The sequence below is a fragment of the Nannobrachium achirus genome (genome assembly GCF_963921795.1).
Source record: "Nannobrachium achirus genome assembly, chromosome: 23".
Classification (NCBI taxonomy): Eukaryota; Metazoa; Chordata; class Actinopteri; order Myctophiformes; family Myctophidae; genus Nannobrachium; species Nannobrachium achirus.
In genome coordinates this window covers 4,579,627-4,601,848 of record NC_137830.1, presented here as the reverse complement: position 1 = coordinate 4,601,848, position 22,222 = coordinate 4,579,627, and the positions used below count along the sequence as shown (strand labels likewise).

The window sequence follows — 22,222 nt, the reverse complement described above, 5'->3', positions numbered from 1 at the left end:
AATTAACCCATTTAGGCCTAGAATTATTGACTGCTTTAAATAGCAGATATACAAGCTCACAGCACGGCACCGAGTGCCGCGCTGCGAGCTTGTAGATCTGCTATTTATGTGTAAAAATCTTTGAATATATGTCTTTTTTTAAGCGAACGTTTGTAACTAAAATTTTGCTTCTGGGGGGTCCCTGGAACTAAATATTTTGAGATGGGGGTCCGTGGCCAAATCCATATCATTTTGGGGGTCCTCCACATGAAAAAGTTTGAGCACCACTGACATAGAAACATCAAAAAACCTTAGGATTCAAAAGACACTTATGGAATCGTCCAAATTGGGTCAAAATTCAAATGTTCACAATTTTTCAAAAATAGCAGATCTATATCTATATCTGCTATTTTTCAATAGTTAAAGCATAAAATAATAACACACAATACAGTGTACCCGTTCTGATTGGCTTATTTATATCCTTGAACTTCACAAAACGTTCATTTGTTCCCGGGGTTCTCAAACAATTCTATCCACAAGTTTCCGCAGGAGTTTACTGGAGACTATCAGGACCAAACTTCCGGGTTTAACAGCAGACATACAAGCTCACGTCGCGTCGCAGATGCAACCCGTTGTGAGCTTGTAAATCGGCGGCGGAAGATCGATGCAGACGTTTGCGCAATGCACTATGGGGCGTAGGAAACTCGTGGATACCAAATGCCCTCCTAAAAGCCTCCTGGCCGGCCGGCTATGGAGCGAACAAAAACTCACCAAGAAAAATAAACACTTAAAAAAAAAAGCATTTTATTAAACCTCCACATGAGAGTTTAGGAGTGAAAGCACATGCACAGCAGGAGGAGAACTGCATCGACATGAAGGCAAACAGGAATGAGACTAATTCCATTCTTTCTAATCCAAACCGGCGTTTGGATTCCTATGGCACAGCTTGTGTTCCAATTGGGCTTTAATATCTGATCATACAAAACTAAAGCACGCTCCACAGGAGGACATTTACCTCCTCACAGAAAAAAAAAAAAAAAAAAAGTACACAAACAGCAATTTTTAGTTAAAGGCCCTCTAGGCCCATTTAGACCTCTTTAACATATTATGTCTTTACACCTTTCAAACCCAGACAGAATCTGTGTCATTTTATGCATACAGTACATAGAGCATCATGTTTAAATTGTATTTGTTTTTTAGAATCGGCTTCGGGTCTAAATGGGCTAGAACAGGCTTAAGTACACACCAGGGGTGGGCGACATGGAAAAACACAATATCACAATATTCTTCCAAGCTGTAAACAAGAACTTATCACAATTCTTTGTGGTTTTAGGGTTACTTAACAAAAAAAAGGACTAACAGACCATTTAGACCAGTGGTCCTCAAAGAGGGGTCCAGGGACTCTGAGTTCCTTTTGGGAGGACTAAAGTTTATCCTTACACAAGTATGTATCTCTGAAAGTATACAAGTGAAACCGAATGGACCCCGACGGCCGGGCTACACCAGAAAACGCGCACGTGTGCGTGTGGTAAAAAGCCCCTGGCTACACCAAGGAGGGAGTATATGTGCGGGAGACCATGGGAGTTTGTGTACAAAACGCATACGCGGCACGCACAAAATAGAACCGATCCTATTTTTAGGGAATGCGTATCCGTGGTTCGCGCTATCCGTGTGCCTGGTGTAGCCGGCTGAATTGATATATATTGGATCTTTCCAAAACGCGCATACGCACAAACGCCCCGCGTACGCACTGACGCGCGTAAAACGGCTTGGTGTAGCCCGGCCGTTACGGGTCCATTTGGTTTCATTTGTATACTGTGAGAGTTAATTCAACAGGCTTTTCTTATAAGGCTCTCTCATTGTATCACGATACATATGATATCTCTGAAAAGGCATGTCGTGGAGACATAGTATCGTCTCAATGATATTTATCACCATATCACCCATCCCTAGCGCGCGCAGCCGCGCACGCACACACACACACACACGCACACACTTCCTCACAGCTTCTGATAAATGCAAGTTCATGTTTTCACTCCGCTCAGGTAATGATTGAAGTTAAACACGTTTCATTCCAGTGGTCAGTCACATATTTTCCCTCATTATGTAAATATCTATCTTTCAAACCTAATGAACGACAATGATAATAGTATGATATAAGCTTCACATACGCAGTCTTCATGTAAGGTGAGGGCTGGGCAATACCAACTAAATAAAAAAAATCAAGACTTTATTTATTTTTACCAAACACCTCAATATCGAAAATGGCAGATCTACAGGCTGTACGTGTCGCATTGCGATGTGTTTTGCGAGCTTGTAGATCAGCTGTTTGTTTTTTTTTGCTAAGAGAAAATTCTTCAAAAGTACAAAATAAGGCTAGAGTGTTCTAAAACCAGGAAAAGTCAACACCCACCATGTCATATCACAATATCACAATATTACAATATCCAAAACATCCCACACAATTTCTAGTCTCTCATGTCTATACAATGTCAATTTATTGCCCAGCCCTACATGTATGCACGGTCAATTAAAAAAGAAAAAAAGAATATATGTCTTTCCTGGAATCGGACCCATTTAATTTCCTCAGTTAATGTTCAATCTGTACATTCTATTCATTCTGATAAGATACATATTGTCACATCATCTAGTCCTTATTTCAACCTGGAAACACTTAAACCATTATGTAACGCTTTAAACTATTACACAAATAGCAGTTATACAAGCTCACAGCGCGGCTTGTGGATCTGCTTTTTTGGTCGATCTGCTTTTTGGGGGGGGCAAATCTTTGAATATATCTTTTTAAAAGCGAACATTTGTAATTCAAGGAGGGGGGGGGGGGGGGGGGGGTCCCTGATAAGTCATATTTCGAGAAGGGGGTCGCCGGCCAAATACATGTCATTCCTGGGGGTCCTTGACATGAAAAGGTTTGAGAAGCACTGGTGTAGAGTTGACACATTGGCTGCATTCAACTTACCGGCGATTTTTCAAAAACAGCAGATCTAAAAGCTTTAAATAATGGTAAAAGTGATAATGCGTTCCAGGTCTTCATGCAGTCACATTAAAGTAGCAAATATAGCCGATCTACAAGCTTGTAGATCTGCTATTTCTACCAATGAAACCAATGAAAAGTATTAAGAGATTGTTACTAAATAATGACTACGTAATTTTTTCCCATTTTCCAGAAAAGCAACGGTTTCCGACATACAAGGTTTGCACCGGACAGTGACGATATCCTGTTTTATGTTTTTTTTTTTTTTTTTCCCCACAGAAAAGACACTTCTAACAAAACACCATCACGTTTCGAGCACGGTGCTCCCCACACTGTGCCGTCTGATCTTAAAAAAAGAAAAATACCCAGAATTAACTGAAACGGTTTGGTTCTGGAGCGGTCCGAGGCCGTCTATCCCAACGGGCAGAGGTTTTTGAGGTCTGTCCTACCAATCAATAAATCAATGTCAACCAAGCAGACGCAAGAGCCTTTACCGACTTTAACCCCAATGTGGTGATCAATTACTCCTAACCACAATGACACGATGATTATTGAGTATTCCTTTAAGGGAAGGGGAGAAATGCACCGATGGGACCTCAATGGCGGAGCGGTCCATTCCACAACACCCGGCAGATACCACAGCCAGCAGCAGAAGACTCCAGATAAAAGTGTTGTGAACTCTTTATCCCAGGGTTGAGAAGAGCCGGGTCCTACTGAGACGGAACGGACACCTGCCACTGGCGGAAGATAGCAAACACTCTCTTAGACTTGTCCAGAGGACCCTGGAGGAACACAACACAACACAACAGACAGGGGTTACAGCCAAAAGACCATGTCCCAATATAGTGGGTTGGATTAACAAATGTATCTAGACGAAGCGGATAAAAGCACAGAACCTTTTTTTAGGCTTCTTTAGGACCTAACGATGGATTTTAGCCTTGGGTACCAAACATTATTTTGATAATTACCCATAGAAGTATCCATATCAAGTTGGGCTCCCGTCGACTTTCTATACAGAGGAAAATACCCAGAAAAAAAATCTGCTTTAAGTAGGATGTGAGGGGTCTAAACTAGGGGTTTGTCATGATGCTGAATCGATTGCACAAAAAACTTTCATTGGGCTAGAAATGGCCCCACAAAACGATGGTTTAGTGATGAGTCATCATTTTTCACAGTTTTTTGGGTGTTTTGGGGGGGCCATTTCTAGCCCAAGTAAAGTTTTTAGTGCAAAACAAATGCTTGCAATGGATTCAGAATCATGACAAACCCCTAGTTAGACCCCTCACATCCTACTTAACCCTCTAAGGCCCAAATATAGAAATACTTTAAAAAAAATAAAAAAAAAAATTAAAAAAAATCAGATCGTTTTGTAGGAGTCCTAATAAGAGGAAAATGTAATGTTTTTTTCAAGAAAATGTTTTTGTAAGGTTTTATAGCCATAAATCATAAATCATGCTCTAATTTACATATGGGGGATATTTTTCACAAAAATAACATATGTACATGTTCTAGACATTCTAATGATCACCAAAAAAAATAGTACAGGCATTTTACTTATGTTTTTGTGAGGAATAGCTTCCATGAAAAAGTGAGATGTTGTTCGTCAAAACTCTGGAATGTCAGCGGGTGTGGCGGGTGTGAATGTCAGCCCCTGTGGGGGGTATTTATATGCAAATATTGTGGCCAATGGCATTGTAATACTAAACAATAGAATCCAATGGTGATGTTTAGGTGGTAGGGGGAGCTAAAATAAAATGATTTAAACCTTTTTTTGGATAAAATACAAACGTTGTAATATTACAACAGTGGGCCTTAGAGGGTTAAATAGACTAGAACCGTATCTCTTTCTCACAGCCATAAAACAAAGAGGCCACTGTAATGTGTCAGCTATAACCTCCTTACCTATCCTCCCTCGTCCCTATCAGCTGCTGTGTCTCAGGGTCACGCAACACATAGTATCTAATTCACCTCGGAAACACCTTCTATCTCAACCTTATGTTCTGTTCTGTTGCAGGGGTTAAATTGTTGAATGTTTTAGCCATTGAAAAATAGCAGATATACAAGCTCACAGCGCGGCACCGAGTGCCGCGCTGCGAGCTTGTAGATCTGCTATTTTTGAAAAACCGTGATATATATATATATATATATATATATATATATATATATATATATATATATATATATATATTATTTTTTTTATTGGGCAAGTCTTTGAATATATCTTTTTGAAAGCGAACATTTGTAACTCAAATATTTGCTTCTGGGGGGTCCCTGATACAATATTTTGAGATGGGGGGGGGGGGGGGTTGTTCCCTGGAACAACATATTTAGAGATGGGGGTCCGTGGCCAAATACATGTAGTTTTGGGGGTCCTTGGCATGAAACATTTTGAGAACCACTGACAGAAACATAGTTAAAAAAAACAACAACAAAAAAAACGTAGAAGACACTTATAGAATCGGGTCAAAATATTCAAAGATTTGCACGAAGATTTTTCAAAAATAGCTCTACAAGCTATTTTTTTTTTTATATTTAAAGCATAAAATATTGCGTAATAATGTGTTCAGGTCTAAATGGGTTAATGATTTAACTATTGAAAAAATACAAGCTCGCAGTGCGGCTGTGAGCTTGTAGATCTAAGACTCCTGTGCAGTGGACATCTTAGGTACCCATTGTGTAAAATACGTGCCTGTTTGCTAGTGTTGGGGTCTTATTAAATACGAGTCTGTTTGCTAGTGTTGGGGTTTTCTTAAATACGTGCCTGTTTGCTAGTGTTGGGGTCTTATTAAATACAAGTCTGTTTGCTAGTGTTGGGGTTTTCTTAAATACGTGCCTGTTTGCTAGTGTTGGGGTCTTATTAAATACGAGTCTGTTTGCTAGTGTTGGGGGTCTTCTTAAATACGTGCCTGTTTGCTAGTGTTGGGGGTCTTCTTAAATACGTGCCTGTTTGCTAGTGTTGGGGGTCTTCTTCATGGGCAGCAGCAGGTTGAGGACGGTCTTCCAGCCCTGTTGAAGAACCGTGGAGCCTCCAGACTCAGCGATGATCCACGGACACCAGTCTCTGTGCTGGGAGAGAGGGTCGAAGGGAATCCTATGGAGAGTGCCCTGCACGCACACGCGCACGCACGCACACACACACACACACACGGAAGTGGGTCAACTATACATTATCAATGATTCTATCAATTAACATTTTCTTTGAAAACTGCAAAATACTTACTATTAACTCGGGACCCACCCAAAAACCTTTCAACAGTAGATGTATTCTCCTGTGTTCTGGTGAATTTAGCTATTTTTATAATTGTATTAGGCTTGCTTTACTTGCATTGGAAAATGATGGGTACAAGTTCAGTCATTACAATGCAAAAAGTAGGTGTACAGGATTTGATTTGATAAGCAATGTAAGACCCATCTGTACTAATATTCACTACTTACTTTAAGTGAATATCTCATTATGAGTACGTGCACTGCTCATCTGCCTTAAAGGACAACTTTAGTTTTTTACAACAAGGGTTCATATTTTAGATTGTAATTAAAGAATATAAAAGATGAGTGTTAAAATTATTTCATTAGGGCGATAGGGCCATTCTGTGTGGAGTTTGCATGTTCTCCCTGTGTCTCCTAGGGTTGATACCCTCACAAAAACATGCAGTAATCCTGGTCTCAATAATGCCTCCCCCTGGCCAGCCGGGGCGCTTGATGGAGGGGAAAGGAACTGGTTGGAATAACGTGTTCCTTCCACGCGCTACGTCCATCCTGGGGAAATCCCCCCTGTCAGGTGAAAAGAAACAACATGGACTACTCATGCATTGAAGGAAGCATTGAGGTCAGTCCGTTGTCTCCCCAGGCGAGGCAGAGGGAGAGCAGAGCCCAGGATTACATAGGCAATTGGCACTGGGTGAAAAATGGGTTGCAAAATCGTGGGATAAAAATTATTAAAAAAATATATATATATTTCATTTACTTCTTTCTATTGTTTTAGAGATTCTTATTTCAGTGGTTGGGGGCATTCTTACAAGTGGCTAAATATCTCATTTTACACAGAATAAGCCCATTCCCAAGATGGTTGGATGTGACTTATGGGGGCTAGAAGTGTTACTGTAAATAGCAATAAAGAAACTGACAGCTTATTGTGTCTAAAAAGACATATTTAGCCAATTGTACGCATGCCCCCATGCGTACGCATGCCCCAGATTTTAGCACGGTAAACGCGATAAAACAATAGAACAAAGCAAATGAAAACATTAACACTCACTTTTTCTTTTCTCTAATTACAATCTAAAATATGAACCCTTGTTGTAAAAAAAACAAAGTTATCCTTTAAGCGGGGGGGGGGGGGGGGGGGGGGGGTCTGGGGGTCCTCCCCCAGAACATTTTGAACATAGTAGATGTCATTTTCTGTGTTCTGGTGGTGATTCTTTGGAGTTTGATTCCAAATCCAGGAGAAATGACACGTGTTGCCACTAGGGATGGGACGATAAGTTATATTATCGTTTATCGTGATAAAAAAAAACACTCACACTAATCATATCGTGGAGATACCACGAATCATATATCGTGATATCGTCCTCCGTCATGCACTGGGATCAATTCACCTTTTATTTTTCAGAGCTGCGTATCCGGTAGCACTTAATCAAACCCTTTATGATTGGTAAAAGGTACTTATAAAATATATCTTTCACTCTTTCACTCACAATCAAATGTATATGCCAACAAATAGCCGATCTACAAGCTCACAACGTGTCGCAACGCGACACGTTGTGAGCTTGTAGATCGACTATTTTTTGGCAAATGTTCCACCCCAAGATAAATGGATTTTGATTATCGCGATAACATCGTAAATCGCGATTTCTTTTGCCACAATAATCGTGATACAACGTATTCATATCGTCCCATCCCTAGTTGCCACGCAAAGCCACGGAAATCCTCCAAATCCAGGAGAAATTCAGAAGAAATGACAATTCAGGAGCACGGCAGGAGATGGGGTCAACATTCAGGAGACTCCTGCCGAATATAGGAGTGTTGGCAACCCTAGCAAGACAACACAACGGGAGCAGAAGCAGTGAGTTCTAACAACAACAGAGGGAATCATGCTGGGTCTTACCGGGCTGCCCGCGGACGTCAGGCGCGGGCGTTTGGGGGTGTTCTGGGGGCTGGCGGTGCCGTCGCGCCCGCTGCGGGTGGCGGGTCTCTTGCCCCGGGGCAGGGGGCTGCTGGGCACATCCTCACTGGGGCTGGGGGTGTCCCGGGTACGGGTACGCGGCGCACCCTCAACCTGGGAGTTACAGAGAGAGATCACATGTTGTGAAGATCATCATGAATGATTTAACAAACCGAAAAGTGTTGGTCGACTCAATTCTTTTCACTGACGAAAACTAAATTAAAACTAGATGAAAACTAAGCTGTGGTGATTTAAACTAGGACTAAATGTATTGATTTGTCATTAAACATTTTAGATTACTAAATTAAAACTAAATTACTTTTTATTCAAAAGACTGACTACAACTAATCAAAATGTGCCGTCAAAATCAGCAACTTAAAAATCACAGTTAAAACGTAATGCAAGTTGGTCCATCTACTCCCAGCAGGGCCTGACATTAAGGCTTGTCCTGTTGTCCGGGACAAGTATAAATCCTTCTGGTCAAGTTCATTAAAAATCTACTTGTCAGTTGGACAAGTGGCTCTTGGTTTCACTTTTCCTGTGACGCTCCTATAGTTTTGTGCTGCATGCAGATTGCAGACTATGGACTGCTCATACTACAGATCAATCTTAGAAAATTAGAATACTGTGTGAAAAAGCATTGCAGATGCCATAGCAGCCCAAATCATAACTGACTTCAGAAACTTCCCACTGGACTTCAAGCAACTCTGACTTCAGAAGGGTGACATTTCTCTGTTATAAATCCTTGTTTTGAGTGGTCTTGTATAATATTGTAATATTTAGAAATATGGACTTTTGATATTCATGAGCTGTATGCCATAAAAATGTATTTTTTTAACAAAAAAACTAAAAAATAGTTTGGAATAATTCACTGAATGTGCAATGTATCTAGAATAATATGAAAGTTACAAGAAATATATTAAAGTTTCAAGAATATTTACTTTTACAAAATATTCAAATTCTCTGAGATTGATCTATATGGAGTGGAGGGAGCAAGGGGTGGGGGTCATTACAGTCCTTTTGTTACTTATTCTATTTTTATGGAAATGACTGAAATGTCTCATTTGTATCCGGACAAGTGACTTTTGTGCCTGTACAAGTGAATGGGAAATGTAGTTGCTTCAAAAGGTTAACCCATTTAGGCCTAGAATTATTTAATGCTTGAAAAATAGCAGATCTACAAGCTTGCAGCGCGGCAATCTTTTGAAAGAGGAAGTACTGAAGTCTTTGAATATATGCATTTTTAAAGCGAACATTTGTAAGTCAGATTTTGCTTCTGGGGGGTCCCTGGAACTAAATGTTTTGAGATGGGGGTCTGTGGCCAAATACATGTCATTTGGGGGGGTCCTTGACATGAAAAAGTTTGAGAACCACTGATGATTGACACTTATAATCGGGTCAAAATATAATCGGGTTTCAATAATAGCAGATCTACAAGTTCGGAGCTTGCATATCTGCTATGTTTCAATAGTTAAAGCATAAAATAATACGTAATAACTAATAATGCATTCCCGGCCTTAAAAAAAAAGGATCACAGTTAAAATGCTATGCATGTTGGTCCATTCTAAACCCAGATGGTGTGGACTGTGGACACCGACCTGCTCGCTGCTCCGCGTGGGGTCCTGGCTCCTCAGGCCCGTCCTGCGACAGGGGGAGGGGGACGGGGAGGTGGTGGGGGAGGCCGAGGTGGAGCAGTCCCCCCCCGGGGGACCCCCAGAGGAGCTGGAGGAGCGCTCCCCTCCCTGGGGAGGAGGAGGACCCCCTCCCTCCGGCGTGAACACCACCGAGGGACCACCCCCCGGCGTCTGGGGCGAGGGGCTGACGGCCACGGCGGCGGAAAGAGAGACCTCGGCGTCGGGCTGGCCCCCCGCGGACCCCTCCATCTGGTGGAAGTTCCACAGGCCCACCTTACGCATGCAGAAGGAGCAGGTGAGGATGGGGAGGTTCATGGCACGCAGAGACGGGCTGGGGAGAGACGGAGAGGGTGGAGGAGCCGTGAGCAACGGTGGTGGGGGAGAGGACTCGCTGGTTTTGAGTGAAAGGATCAATACTGCAATGTAGATAACACTCTTGAGTAAAAGTACAAACGCATTGGTATAACAATTTACGTATTTAAGTACCAAAAGTAGAAAGTACACATTATGCAGAATGTCTAATTTCACAAGTTTTTGAATGTATAAAAAATCTTTTGAAAATAGCTCACAATGTGTCACACCACGACCATGAAACAACCAAATGGAATTCAAAAATGTTGTTTCCAAGTGCCAGTAGTCCGGTTAGGGTAAAGGTTAGGGTTAGTTAGTATTAACCAGGTTAGCATTCACCAGTGTCGGCAGGTTATCCCTGGAATACTGGGACCTGGAAACAACGGAACATCGGAATAGCGCTACGCGCCCAATGAAAAACACTGATGTTAAAGTGATTATTCTGACATGGCAGCCCAGCCATGGCATGATCCGACTCAGTGCCGTTAGAAGTAGTAAACCAGGGGGCTAAAATAGTAAATCTTCACCCCCCCCCCGACGTTCAGCACCTCCGCACAGCCAACCACAAGCTTAACACGTGATGCTCTGACCTGGCAGCCCAGCCACACAGCGCTACGATGCAGGCGGCCACCTGCACGGCCAGGGGTTCAGCACACGCTGCTACGCCTCTCTTCTTCTGCTCCTCTTCTACCAGCTGGAGGACCACACTGACCACGTCCTCGGTCAGGGACTGGTGAGGGGACAGGACACAAACATTAGAACTAGTGTTGCCCGATCCCGATCACGTGATCGGATCGGCCGCCGATATGGCCGTTTTTATAAGATTTTTATTTTCAAAAAAATATTTTCTGGGAGTACTGAAAGTTACAGGTAAGGTGAATGCGATATGAAATGTAAGCTTACCATAATCACAGTAATCCTTAATCATTTTCAATCATATTCAAGGGCTTTTGGAGAAATGAGACAGACAGAGCACTGCAGAGGGAAGGTGATTGTGTCAGACTCTGTGTACAGCTGGCAGCTGATGCCAATAAGTAGTAATTGGCCCCTTGCTAATGGATCAAAGGAAGGCAATTATGTCTCTCTGCACTGTCAACTAGCTCAGTGGTTCTCAACCTGTGGGTCGGGACCCCCAGGGGGGTCCTCAAATTATTTTGGGGGGGTCCCCAGATGATTAACTTAATGTGCAACATTGTTTTCTCTCTCAACAGTAAACAAATCAACATAAAGTTTAAGTGTATAGAGGGTATCTGCACATTTCGAAAGTGAAAAATTAAGGACTTTTTAATACCTCTAAAATGACAAATTAAACATTGGCCAAATTGTCAAATATTAAAGCCAGAAATTGTGAAAATAGCCGATCTACATGCTCACAACTCCTCGCGTTGCGAGGCGTTGTGAGCATGTAGATCTGCTATTTTCACAATAGAACCGTGTTATACAAAATATACTTCCTCAACTCTTCAGGGTCGGGGGTCCCCATTTAAAATATGATTATTTTGGGGGTCACGGCCTGAAAAGGTTGAGAACCAAGTGATAGAATGAATAGAATTTTTTTTTCTTCTTAATGCCTTGCCAAAAATCGGATCGGGAAAGATCGGGATCGAATCGGAAGCAATAATATTTGATCGGTATCGGATCAGGAGCAAAAAAACCCTGATCGGGGCATCCCTAATTAGAACACTGACCACGTCCTCAGTCATGTAATGTTGTCATGTAAACTCATTATAAGAAACTCTTGGGGAATAATTGCAGATATACAAGCTAGCCATGTGTCACTTCGTGCCATACTGCGTACATTGCGTACATATTTTTATTTTCTTATTTTGAGATTTGTTTTGGGCTTTTTATCCCTTTTTTTATGTTTTGACTTAAAGGAGTAGTTTTTCTTTTTCTATTGATTACTCACACCATGGAGACTTGTCGCATTCCTAAGACAATAATTTGATTACAAAAGATTTACTCCCATTGATTCCGGATGGGGACCCAGATGCATTCCTTTTCAATGCAAATCTTCTCTTTTGGGGGTCCCCGAAATAAATAAAAAATTTCAGAAGGAGGTCCACGGCCAAATGCATATCAATTTGGGGGTACCAAATATTTTTCTCAGTGTAAAATGTATAAAATCTATAAGATATATTTTGGAAGTCCATCTTATTCCTTCTCTCGACTCTGCTTGATGCAATATGAACAGGGAAAACAGGTCTTTGTGTTTTTTTAGACAGAAGGGAGATTGTTTTTCTCACCATAGTTTTGAGGTGCTCTGGTTGTGTTTAAGATAGTTTACCTCAACATAGCTTTGAGGTCTTAGGGTATCACTAAGTGAAGTGAGGTTTATCTCACCATAGCTGTGAGGTGTTAGGGTATCATTAAGTGAAGGTAGGTAGGTTTATCTCACCATAGCTGTGAGGTGTTAGGGTATCATTAAGTGAAGGTAGGTAGGTTTATCTCACCATAGCTGTGAGGTGTTAGGGTATCATTAAGTGAAGGTAGGTAGGTTTATCTCACCATAGCTTTGAGGTGCTAGGGTATCATTAAGGCCATGGCTACACAGAGCTGGATATTCCTGAAGCTAGACATTTTTTTGTGCTGTTGGGGCTTGCAGCCACATGAAGCTGGATATTTCGGCTGCGAAGCTGGATATTTTTTTAACCGGATAAATAAGTGAAGACATTGAAAAATATCCGATTCACTGGATCCGTGTAGACATGGAACCCGGATATCTCTGAAGACTTTACTGTGTGTGTGCTTGTTAGACCTAGATATCTTTGTCGTGTGGACCTAGATATTTTTCTATGTGGATATCTGAAAAACCGGGATGTATGAAATATCCAGCTTCGTGTAGCCATGGCATAAGTGAAGGTACAGTAGGTAGTGTATCTCACCATAGCTTTGAGGTGTTCGGGCTTCATGGCAGGAAGCTGCTGCTCCAGCAGACACACGCTCTGGAAACGCTCCAGGAAGGAGGTGAGGAGAGCCGAGGGTTCCGAGGACGGAACCACAAAGAACCTCTCTAGAAAAACACATCATACACATTACTGAGAACACACAGAACTAGCCTGGCGGGGCCATACGTTATACTGCGTTCACTCACTCATTCCTTCCCCAGTATAACGTCTGGCCTTCGGCCTATTGGCAGCTTGAAAAGTGGGCGGGAGTACTTGCCTTGACAGAAAGACTCCTCTAACCAATCAACGTAGCAAAACATCTCTCAGCCAGTCATAAGAACGGCAAACAAACACGTCTTTTCGGCCGATGAACTCCGCTAGCGCATCCCCCGTGTTCCTTTTTAATTGTTGTAATTGATTCCAACTCTGAAATAACTGCACTTCGTTAGAGCGTTAACTATTAAACTTGTTGCATCGCGAGGGCAGCCATGTTGTTTTGAAAATGCTGCAGCATGCATCTACGTCACCGTCTACACATGGACCAATCAGGGAAAGCTTTTCACTTGTTGTCAAGATGACTACGTTTGTTGTGCGGACAGCAGTCACTGATTGGCCCCGATCAGAAAATAATCAGTATACTCGCTGCCTATACCCGGAAGGCCAGATGTTATACTGGGGAAGGAAGGCAGTATGACGTCAGGCCCTGTCAGGCTAACAAAGAACTGCTCTGGAAGACACAACAAAACAATATAACCGAGGGTTCTGAGGACCAGCCAGAGCCTCTCTAGAACAGTGTTTCTCAACCTTTTTTCTGCATGGGCACACTTTTCATGTCCCAAGAATCCATGGGCACACCAACATAATACGGGGGTGTAAATATCGTCACTGTCGGGAAGAAACCTTGCATCTCCAAGTTTCAAATTTGTACGTTTCTTCGCAAAGTAAAGCCCTGCTTCATCATACAAGGCTGTCGCACAACAGTAGTGAAAACAGCAAATCTACCAGCACACAACGCCTCGCACCGCGAGGCGTTGTGTGCTTGTAGATCGGCTGTTTTCAGTCTTTTCACTAGTTTAAATCATTTTTAAAATGATAAATACAATACTGGCTTTCAAGCAGTTTCAAGGGGCACACTTGACCCTTCTCAGGGGCACACCAAAGGTCCCCAGGCACAGTGGTTGAGAAACACTGGACTAGAAGACAACACAGCGTAGTGAGCAGGCCGGGACCAGCCAGCCCAAAACCTCTCTGTAAAACAACAACGTACACATAACTGAGAAGCTCCGAGGCTGTGACCACAAAGAACTGTAAAAACACCACCATGGGAGTCATTTGGGATCAATATAAGTAGGAAGGAAAATGAGCCTTGATGTTATTTAGACCAAGGCTACACTAATATTTTTCTAAACTCAGAATTTCGTATATCTGCATTGAAAAATACCTAGGTCCACACGACAAAAATATCTAGGTCTAAAATAATCCATGCCTACACGGATCCACTGAATCGGACAAAATCTTCACTTGCTTATCCGGGTACAAAAAGATCTGGTTTAGCGGCCGAAATCTCCAGCTTCGTGTGGCTGCAAGCCCCAATCACACAACAAAATGTGCGATTAAATAAAAGATCCATATTCATGTAGCTGGCACCTTAGTCTGGAGTTGTCCTTTAAATCACTGTCCAAAACCAACAGTGCATAACCCAGAAAGTCTGCAGATAGTTTGGCTGCGCACATCACCAGGTATGAACTAGTTACGTTAAGTCACAGTGAGTGAATTTGGTGCACCGCACAACTTCAGTGCAGTAACTATGTTTTTTGGACACACAGAGTTCAAATGAAATTAGCCATTGTGATATTTGATCACTTGTACCTAAATATAATTTGGCTGACCAGTTGAAATAATGGCAAAGTGTAAAATATAAACATGACATAAATATATATAGTTTATATAAATAGTTTATATAAATATAAACAATTTTCGGTGCGTAACACCACACTGAACTAAGCATTATCAAGACAATACTGGAGATGTGGCGTAACAGCATGGATTTCTATACAGAGAGGGCAATTCCTTCAACATAAGATGCTGCGTTCAGGAGAGTTTGGAAAAGGCAACTAACTGTCGTGAATGCCGCCTTCAGGTATGGCATGGAAAGAGGGCATTTGCATTTCTTTCACCATAGTAATAACTGCATTCATGGTCTGGAGAGGGAACTTTTTACAGACGGATAAAAGGCATGTGTGCACATACACATTAACAGGCCTTTACCTGGACATGGCAGGTCTGGCCATGGACAGAACTTCTCATGCTGCGTCTGCAGTTGTCGTGATATCTCTGAAATGCGGGATTCATCTGTGAGAGAGAGGAAGAAAATAACAATCTGTGTCCTCGACTGGGCAGAAAGGTAACACCCTACCCCTGCCAAAATAAAAGTTCACTCTGACATTGGGTTTTATGTCCGTCAAGGACAAACACGGGAACATTCTCATTCCACTGCTCAGCCAGCAAAATGTTGAGTGTCCCGTTCTAACACCATCCATTACACGATTACAGTATGTGAATCAAACTGAGACCACAATGGGAGGTTAACGTAAAAACATCTTTCAGGAGACCACAACAGGAGGTTAATGTAAATTTCCATAGAAAGGGAAGTCTCATTCACTGCTGTTGCTTTACATTTTTCTCCTTTGTACATATAGTGTTTGTATTTGTTGATGGCATTTATTATTGTGTAATTTATTTTTTCCCACCCATGTTGATGAATAAATGCATATTTATGACCACAATGAGAACAAGTCCTTCACTACTTGTTGTGTTATGCTTTTAGCCTTAGAAATTACTTATTGTTCCTATCAATTACACACCCCATGAAGCCTTGAATTAATGGAGATTATTTTTTTATTTTTTTGTCCCTGAGCAAAGGGTTTGATGACCAGGTCATGGGTCAGTAGGAGACTCAGACCATTGGTCAAATTATTGGCTAAGGAATGCGACAAAAATCTCAATGAATTCAAAACTTCATGGAGTGTCTAATTGATTAGAAAATACGTTTTTTTTGTCGTTTTTTTGCGTGAACTCCTCCTTTAATATCTGACCGTACCACGTGCCGTTTACATTTCTGACCTAATAAATAAAGTATTCCATGACATCAATCGAGAGGAGATTTGCTCACATTTCTCAAAGTCCAGTGTGAGCTGCAGCGATGCACAGAGGAAGGCCTGGCATGTGGAACACTTCAGCATGTCACAGGCCACGTTGATCCAGCCGTAGCGCGCGCAGCGCAGCGGCGACAGCGTGCGGGGCTTACCTGCCCATCGCAGACAGTGCTCTGTGTTAAGGTCAAAAGTATTAACACATGGGATACCTAACAGCCCCGTTATCACGTTCAGAGACGCGTTAATTGGTTACCATGATAACCGATAGCCCCCGTGTTGCCGCAAGTGAGCGAAAAAAACTCAGTTTCCCATGATTCCTTGCGGACTACTACATCTGCGGACTTCCAGCGCCAATAGACCATATTCACACCGTGGCCATCTTGGATCACATGACTTCCTGGAGTAGCAGCCTGCACAAGCTTGCAATACAAACCATTGTGAACAATGGAGCGATGGTCCCAAAATATGACTTCTATTCAACCAATTTATTTTTACCAAATTGACAAATGGGCAGATGACAACATCAACATCCCCAAAATTATTAAATAGAAGGGTATTATCCACAATATTCATGGTAGTTAGGTTGCAGTGTTACTCTGTACAAAGACTTGCTACAGTATGCAGACTAGTGCTTGCTCTGCCTTCATATTGTTAATATTACAACTTTTTCTTGAAAAACGGATGCTAAAATAAAAATAATGTTTAGAAAATATTTTATAAAAAAATAAGCTTCATACATGTGTTTCTATTAAAAAATAACCACAAAAAGCGTAAAATAATGATAAAATAATCATTTTGGCCGTTATCGGACCGACACTTTGTTTACATTCTAGTCTTTTAGACTAGCATCCTTTTTTCAAGAAAAAGTTGACTATAGCTCCTTTAATATGATAGTGGAGCAGGCACTGCACAGATAGCAAATCTTTGTACACAGTAAGGTTGCAACCTAACTACCATGAATACCCTTCAATTTAATCATTTTGGGGATGATGATGATGTCATCTGCCCATTTATCAATTTTGTAAAAATGAATTGGTTGAACAGAACTCATATTTTGGGACCATCGCTCCATTGTTCACAATGGTTTGTAATGCAGGCTTGTGCAGGCTGCTACCCCAGGAAGTCATGTGATCCAAGATGGCCGCGGTGTGAATATGGTCTATTGCAGCCATGGCATTCACCCTGGCTGCAGAGATATGCAAATGTCTCCACTTCTTTTTCTCATATTGCGCGTTTAGACGGTGCCATGGCATTGGTCCGAAATGTCATTGTTCCTACATCACATTAGTCAGAATCTGGTGATGAATAAAAAATACAATGCCTAAACCTAACCCTAACCTTAGTAAAACTATGCCTAAACCTAACCCTAAAACCTAACCCTAACTAAATTCGGACAAATGAGATGCAGGACTAATGGGCAGTCCCCGTTTAGACAACCTGTTTGCTATGGACCATAAACGTATTTTCTTCTCCGCGTTAAATAAAAGACTTTGAACAGCCGTGAACGGGAGCTGCCGCACACACAGCGTGCACAGCATTTATGAATGAAAACAGTGTGAAAGGAGCACCTGTAAATTGGGCCCTTGCTTTTATGGAGTGTGTATGTGTATGAAATGGACAATAAAGCTTATTTTGATAAAATGACATCTTTACGAGTCTTTTGGAGACAAATTAACAACTTTAAAATAATAACAGGAAATCAGCCCAGAAATAGCATATCTTCTTAGTGATTCATTGTGAGCCTGCAGATCTGCTTTTTTGAAGAAAAGCACATTGATGTTTCTAATATTTTGCCTATAATAATGAGGGTAGATGATGTTAGTAAAGGATATGGAGTATGACTCTACTCTGGAGAAGAAGGCCTCCTTGTTGGTCGCCTCGCAGGGAGCTTCACTGTTGCTCTTTGGTGCATCTTTTAAACCTCCCTGCAAACTGCAATTCATAAAGAGACAACACACATTATTCATCTTTTAAACCAGTGGTTCTCAACCCTTTCAGGCTGCAACGCGACCGCGGTTTTCCCGGTGAACCTGAGCGCAACGGTGGGGGCGTGGGAGTGTGGGGAACACACACCACTGGCTATTGCCGATGATGGAGAGGTTATAATATAGCTTTATGTATTGATAGGCACTCTTGCGAGAGACTCGTCACCAATTGCAAGATATTTAAAATGTATTTGGGGCCATGATGATAACCCCTTCTTCCCATTATTAGACTAAGGATTTATATTGTCTGTGTTATTGTTTACAACCACAATTATTCACGTGTGGCAAAATCGCGGTTCCACTAGTTTTACTAGTAGGCTAGTGTAGGCTTTAAGCCTTTTCAGAAGTTAATTTAATGTTTTCCATTTAATGATTTCCTTTATGCTCATCTAATCTTGCGCTAATGCACACAACTGTTTTCGCCAGGTTTTAAGGCCTAGTAGCCTTTTCAGAAGTTAATTTAATGTTTTCCCTTTAATGATTTCCTTTATCGTCATCTTGCGCTAATGCACACAACTGTTTTCGCCAGGTTTTAAGGTCTTATTTTAGTTGTTTCTCATAAGCTTGCGACCCTCCTTGCCCACCGTTGTACTTAGGTTCACCGGGAAAACCGCGGTCGCAGCTGCAACCCCCAAAATAATCATATTTTGCCTGGGGACCACCCCCACCCTGACGAGCACTAGGAGTTGAGGCATTACATTTTGTATAACACGGTTCTATTGTGAGAAACACAGGCATACACAAATGGCAGCAAACCACTCCATTCCCATTGAAATGCATTGGCAAAATCTGTCCTCATACTGAGTGACTGTCAGGGACGTGCTGGGCCCCTGATTCAGCCCGGGAAAAAAGAGTTGGAGAGGCCCTCATTGCGCGCTAAAGAGAGAGATCTCTCTCTATAGCGCTGCTGCTACTCAAAGATTTGCCATTTCAGATCATGACAAGTGACAAGCCAGTGGGCCAATTACATGAGTTATATTTAGTCATTGTCGGGTGGAAACCTTGTATGTCCAAAACCGTTTTAAAAATGATTTAAACTAGTGAAAACAGCCGATCTACAAGCACACAACGCCTCGCGGTGCGAGGCGATGTATGCTTGTAGATCTGCTGTTTTCACTACTTTGGTGCGACGGCCTTGTATGATGAAGCAGGGCTTTGCTTTGCGAAAAAAATTACAAATTTGAAACTTGGAGATACAAGGTTTCTGCCCGAAAGTGACGATTTACTTTGTTGGCCGCCCAGCCCCCAACATGGAACGAAGGCCGACATTTAATTTTTTTATTTGATCCTAATGGTCGGCCTGGACCAGCCGGGAATGAACCAGCCGTTCGGGAGTTGTCCCGCTTTTCCCAATGGCCAGCACGTCCCTGTCTGTTCCCTAACAAGTTCCTGGTAATCAAAAAGTGTATTGGAATCAAAATATACTTAAAAGTACCAACAGTTAAAAAAAAGTTACCCATTAATGCATAATGTCCCGTGTCTCAAGGTATCGAATGTATAAAATGTATTCAAATCTTTTAAAAATAACAGACACGTTGTGAGCTTGTAGATCAGCCATTTTCAAATGGTCAAAGTTTAAATAATGCCATGTGTGTTAACTGTGTTTTGTAATAAAAAAATGTAAAAGTAACTCGTATCATAAGTTTTCAAATAATTGTACTGGAGTAAAAAAAGTAGGCTACAATATTTGTGTCCGAGATGTAGCGGAGTAGGAGTAACAGTATTGGAAAATGTAAACACTCCAGTAAGGTAAAAGTACCTCAAAAAAGTACTTGAGTAAATGTACTTACTTTTACCAGTTACTTTTACACCACTGATTCATAGAGATTAAACACGACATATTTAAAATTAAATCTTTGTTCAATGAATCAATAATTAAAGAATATTTGTAATCATTGGCTTTCTTCAGCTATATAATGGGTAGGTGAAAGAAAACAGCCATAACAACATACTTATAATGCATTATCACTGGTCTGGAGTCAAACACAAGACACAAAACTACTTCTCAGCAGACATCAAGACATTTACTACTATTAGTACATCACGTACTTTTAGTGTACAGATCAGATAATTTACATTACATAACAAGATCAAATGATTAATACACCTCAAATGAAACGTGATACACATGAAGGCCATGCACATGGATAATAATATCAAGCTATAGACATGTTTACATGCATGTTAAGTTAGTAAATAAGCAAAACGTTGCATTAAAAAAAATGTTTTATTTGGAGATTGTTTAGGTGGTCCCTCCCTGAAATGACCGCCAGGGGGCTCCCTCCCTCTCCCCTCGTGTGGCTGCGACCTGGCGTTTCCCAACGGATCTGAGGAGCTGCGTTTATCTATTCTGCATCTAGCTTAAGGCAAGACCCCCCAAATTCAGAGTGGACATTTTTAACTCAAATCTCTGCTTCTGGGGGGTCCCGGGAATAAAATATTTTTAGATGGGGGTCCGCGGCAAAATACATATCATTTTGAGGGTCCTTGACCTGACAAACTTTGAGAACCACACTGATATAGGCCGAAAATGTCTAATAATCTAAATCCAAACAGTTTTCTGAAAATAATTATGTTGCTAATTTTCTATAATGGTTCTCAAACTTTGTCATGTCAAAGAACCCCCAAAATGATAAGTACGATTTGGCCGCGGACCCCCTCATCTCAAAATATTTAGTCCCAGGGACCCCTCAAAAACAAAGATTTGAGATTAAAAAACAGGGTTCCCGGTTCCTCAACGTTTTCAGGCCAAGGACCCCTTAGCTGAGAGAGAGATGAAGCAGGGACCCCTACGTTGAGAGAGAGATGAAGCAGGGACCCCTTAGCTGAGAGAGAGATGAAGCAGGGACCCCTTAGCTGAGAGAGAGATGAAGCAGGGACCCCTTAGCTGAGAGAGAGATGAAGCAGGGACCCCTTAGCTGAGAGAGAGATGAAGCAGGGACCCCCACAACCTGTTCATAGATTCCATATAGTTTCATTGTTTGACAGCACAATCATCAGTGTATTTTGGATTCATGTCAATTTGTGTTTTCAGATATTTAACCACTTGAACCTCAGTACTTAAACTTGACCTTTCACTCTGTACTTAGTCTGCTCTTTTTCCCCTCTGCACCAAAGCTCTTTGCCAAAAATAGCCAATCTACAAGCTCACAATGTGAGCTTGTAGATCTGCTATTTTTTGCTAAAGTTCTCAGAATATGAAGTTGTGGAACCCTATCTCAATATGGTGTTTTACCCCCCATCTCAATACATGTTGTTCCAGGCCCCAGGGACCCCCAGAGGCAAAGCTCTGAGTTAAAAATGCCCACTCTAAAACAGGGTTCTTCAGCACGGACCCCCACAACCTGTCAATAGATTCGAGTTGTTGCGAGCTTGTAGATCTGCTATTTTTGGCTACAGTTCTCATAATATGGACGCATAGGGTTCAAGTGGTTAATATACAAAGGATTGGAAGATTTGGAGGACCCCCTGTAGTAACTCTGGGGACCCCATAGGGGTCCCGGACCCCTGTTGAAACTATTCTGCATCTAGCTTAAGGCCTCCTCAAACCCGTTGGAAAAAAACGAGTATGCTATGGATGAACGGCAGCCAGCCACATTTCTGCTTGTTTTCTAGCCGCAAACAGAGCGTGTTTCTGGGCTCACGGAGGCTCCTACCTGCCGGCCCTGCGGTCCGCCGGGAGGACCCCCTCCATGAGGAGCTCCCGCACCTTGTCCGGGGAGGCCAGGGACCCCTTGGGCTGACTGGAGGAGGTAGAGAGACGGTCCGCAGCGCCACGACCCAGACCCACCGCCGCCATGTTGGCTCCTGTGTGTCTGACTGTGTCCTGCGCTCAATGTCTTCCCACTGGAACAACAACTCTGATCTGATCTGACGAACGTTCCGCTGGGGGACACACAAAGTGCACTCATGTTTCTTTACTTAAAGGAGTAGTTCACCTCAAAGATGTTCGTTCTTTCTTTCTTTCTTTCTTTCTTTCTTTCTTTCGACTCATGCCTTTGTATACCTACTGTTTTTCTGTGTATTCTTTCTTTTTTTTCCTCCTGACTGCATAAGTACTGTGTTCTATCCGTCTGT

The 22,222-nt window shown here is 42.0% G+C and overlaps 1 protein-coding gene across 1 annotated transcript; it reads right to left on the bottom strand.

Moving 5' to 3' along the window:
- Positions 1 to 763: 763 nt before the first annotated feature.
- Positions 764 to 21,944, bottom strand: zc3hc1 (zinc finger, C3HC-type containing 1; the record flags this gene model as incomplete). Its single annotated transcript, XM_080754507.1, has 10 exons — positions 764 to 3,753; positions 5,915 to 6,076; positions 8,076 to 8,246; positions 9,731 to 10,097; positions 10,708 to 10,847; positions 13,003 to 13,130; positions 15,274 to 15,357; positions 16,178 to 16,328; positions 17,993 to 18,092; positions 21,802 to 21,944. The coding sequence occupies 10 exons, from the start codon at positions 21,942 to 21,944 to the stop codon at positions 3,682 to 3,684; spliced, it is 1,518 nt and encodes a 505-aa protein (XP_080610633.1). The 3' UTR covers positions 764 to 3,681.
- Between the last annotated feature and the right edge of the window lie 278 nt (positions 21,945 to 22,222).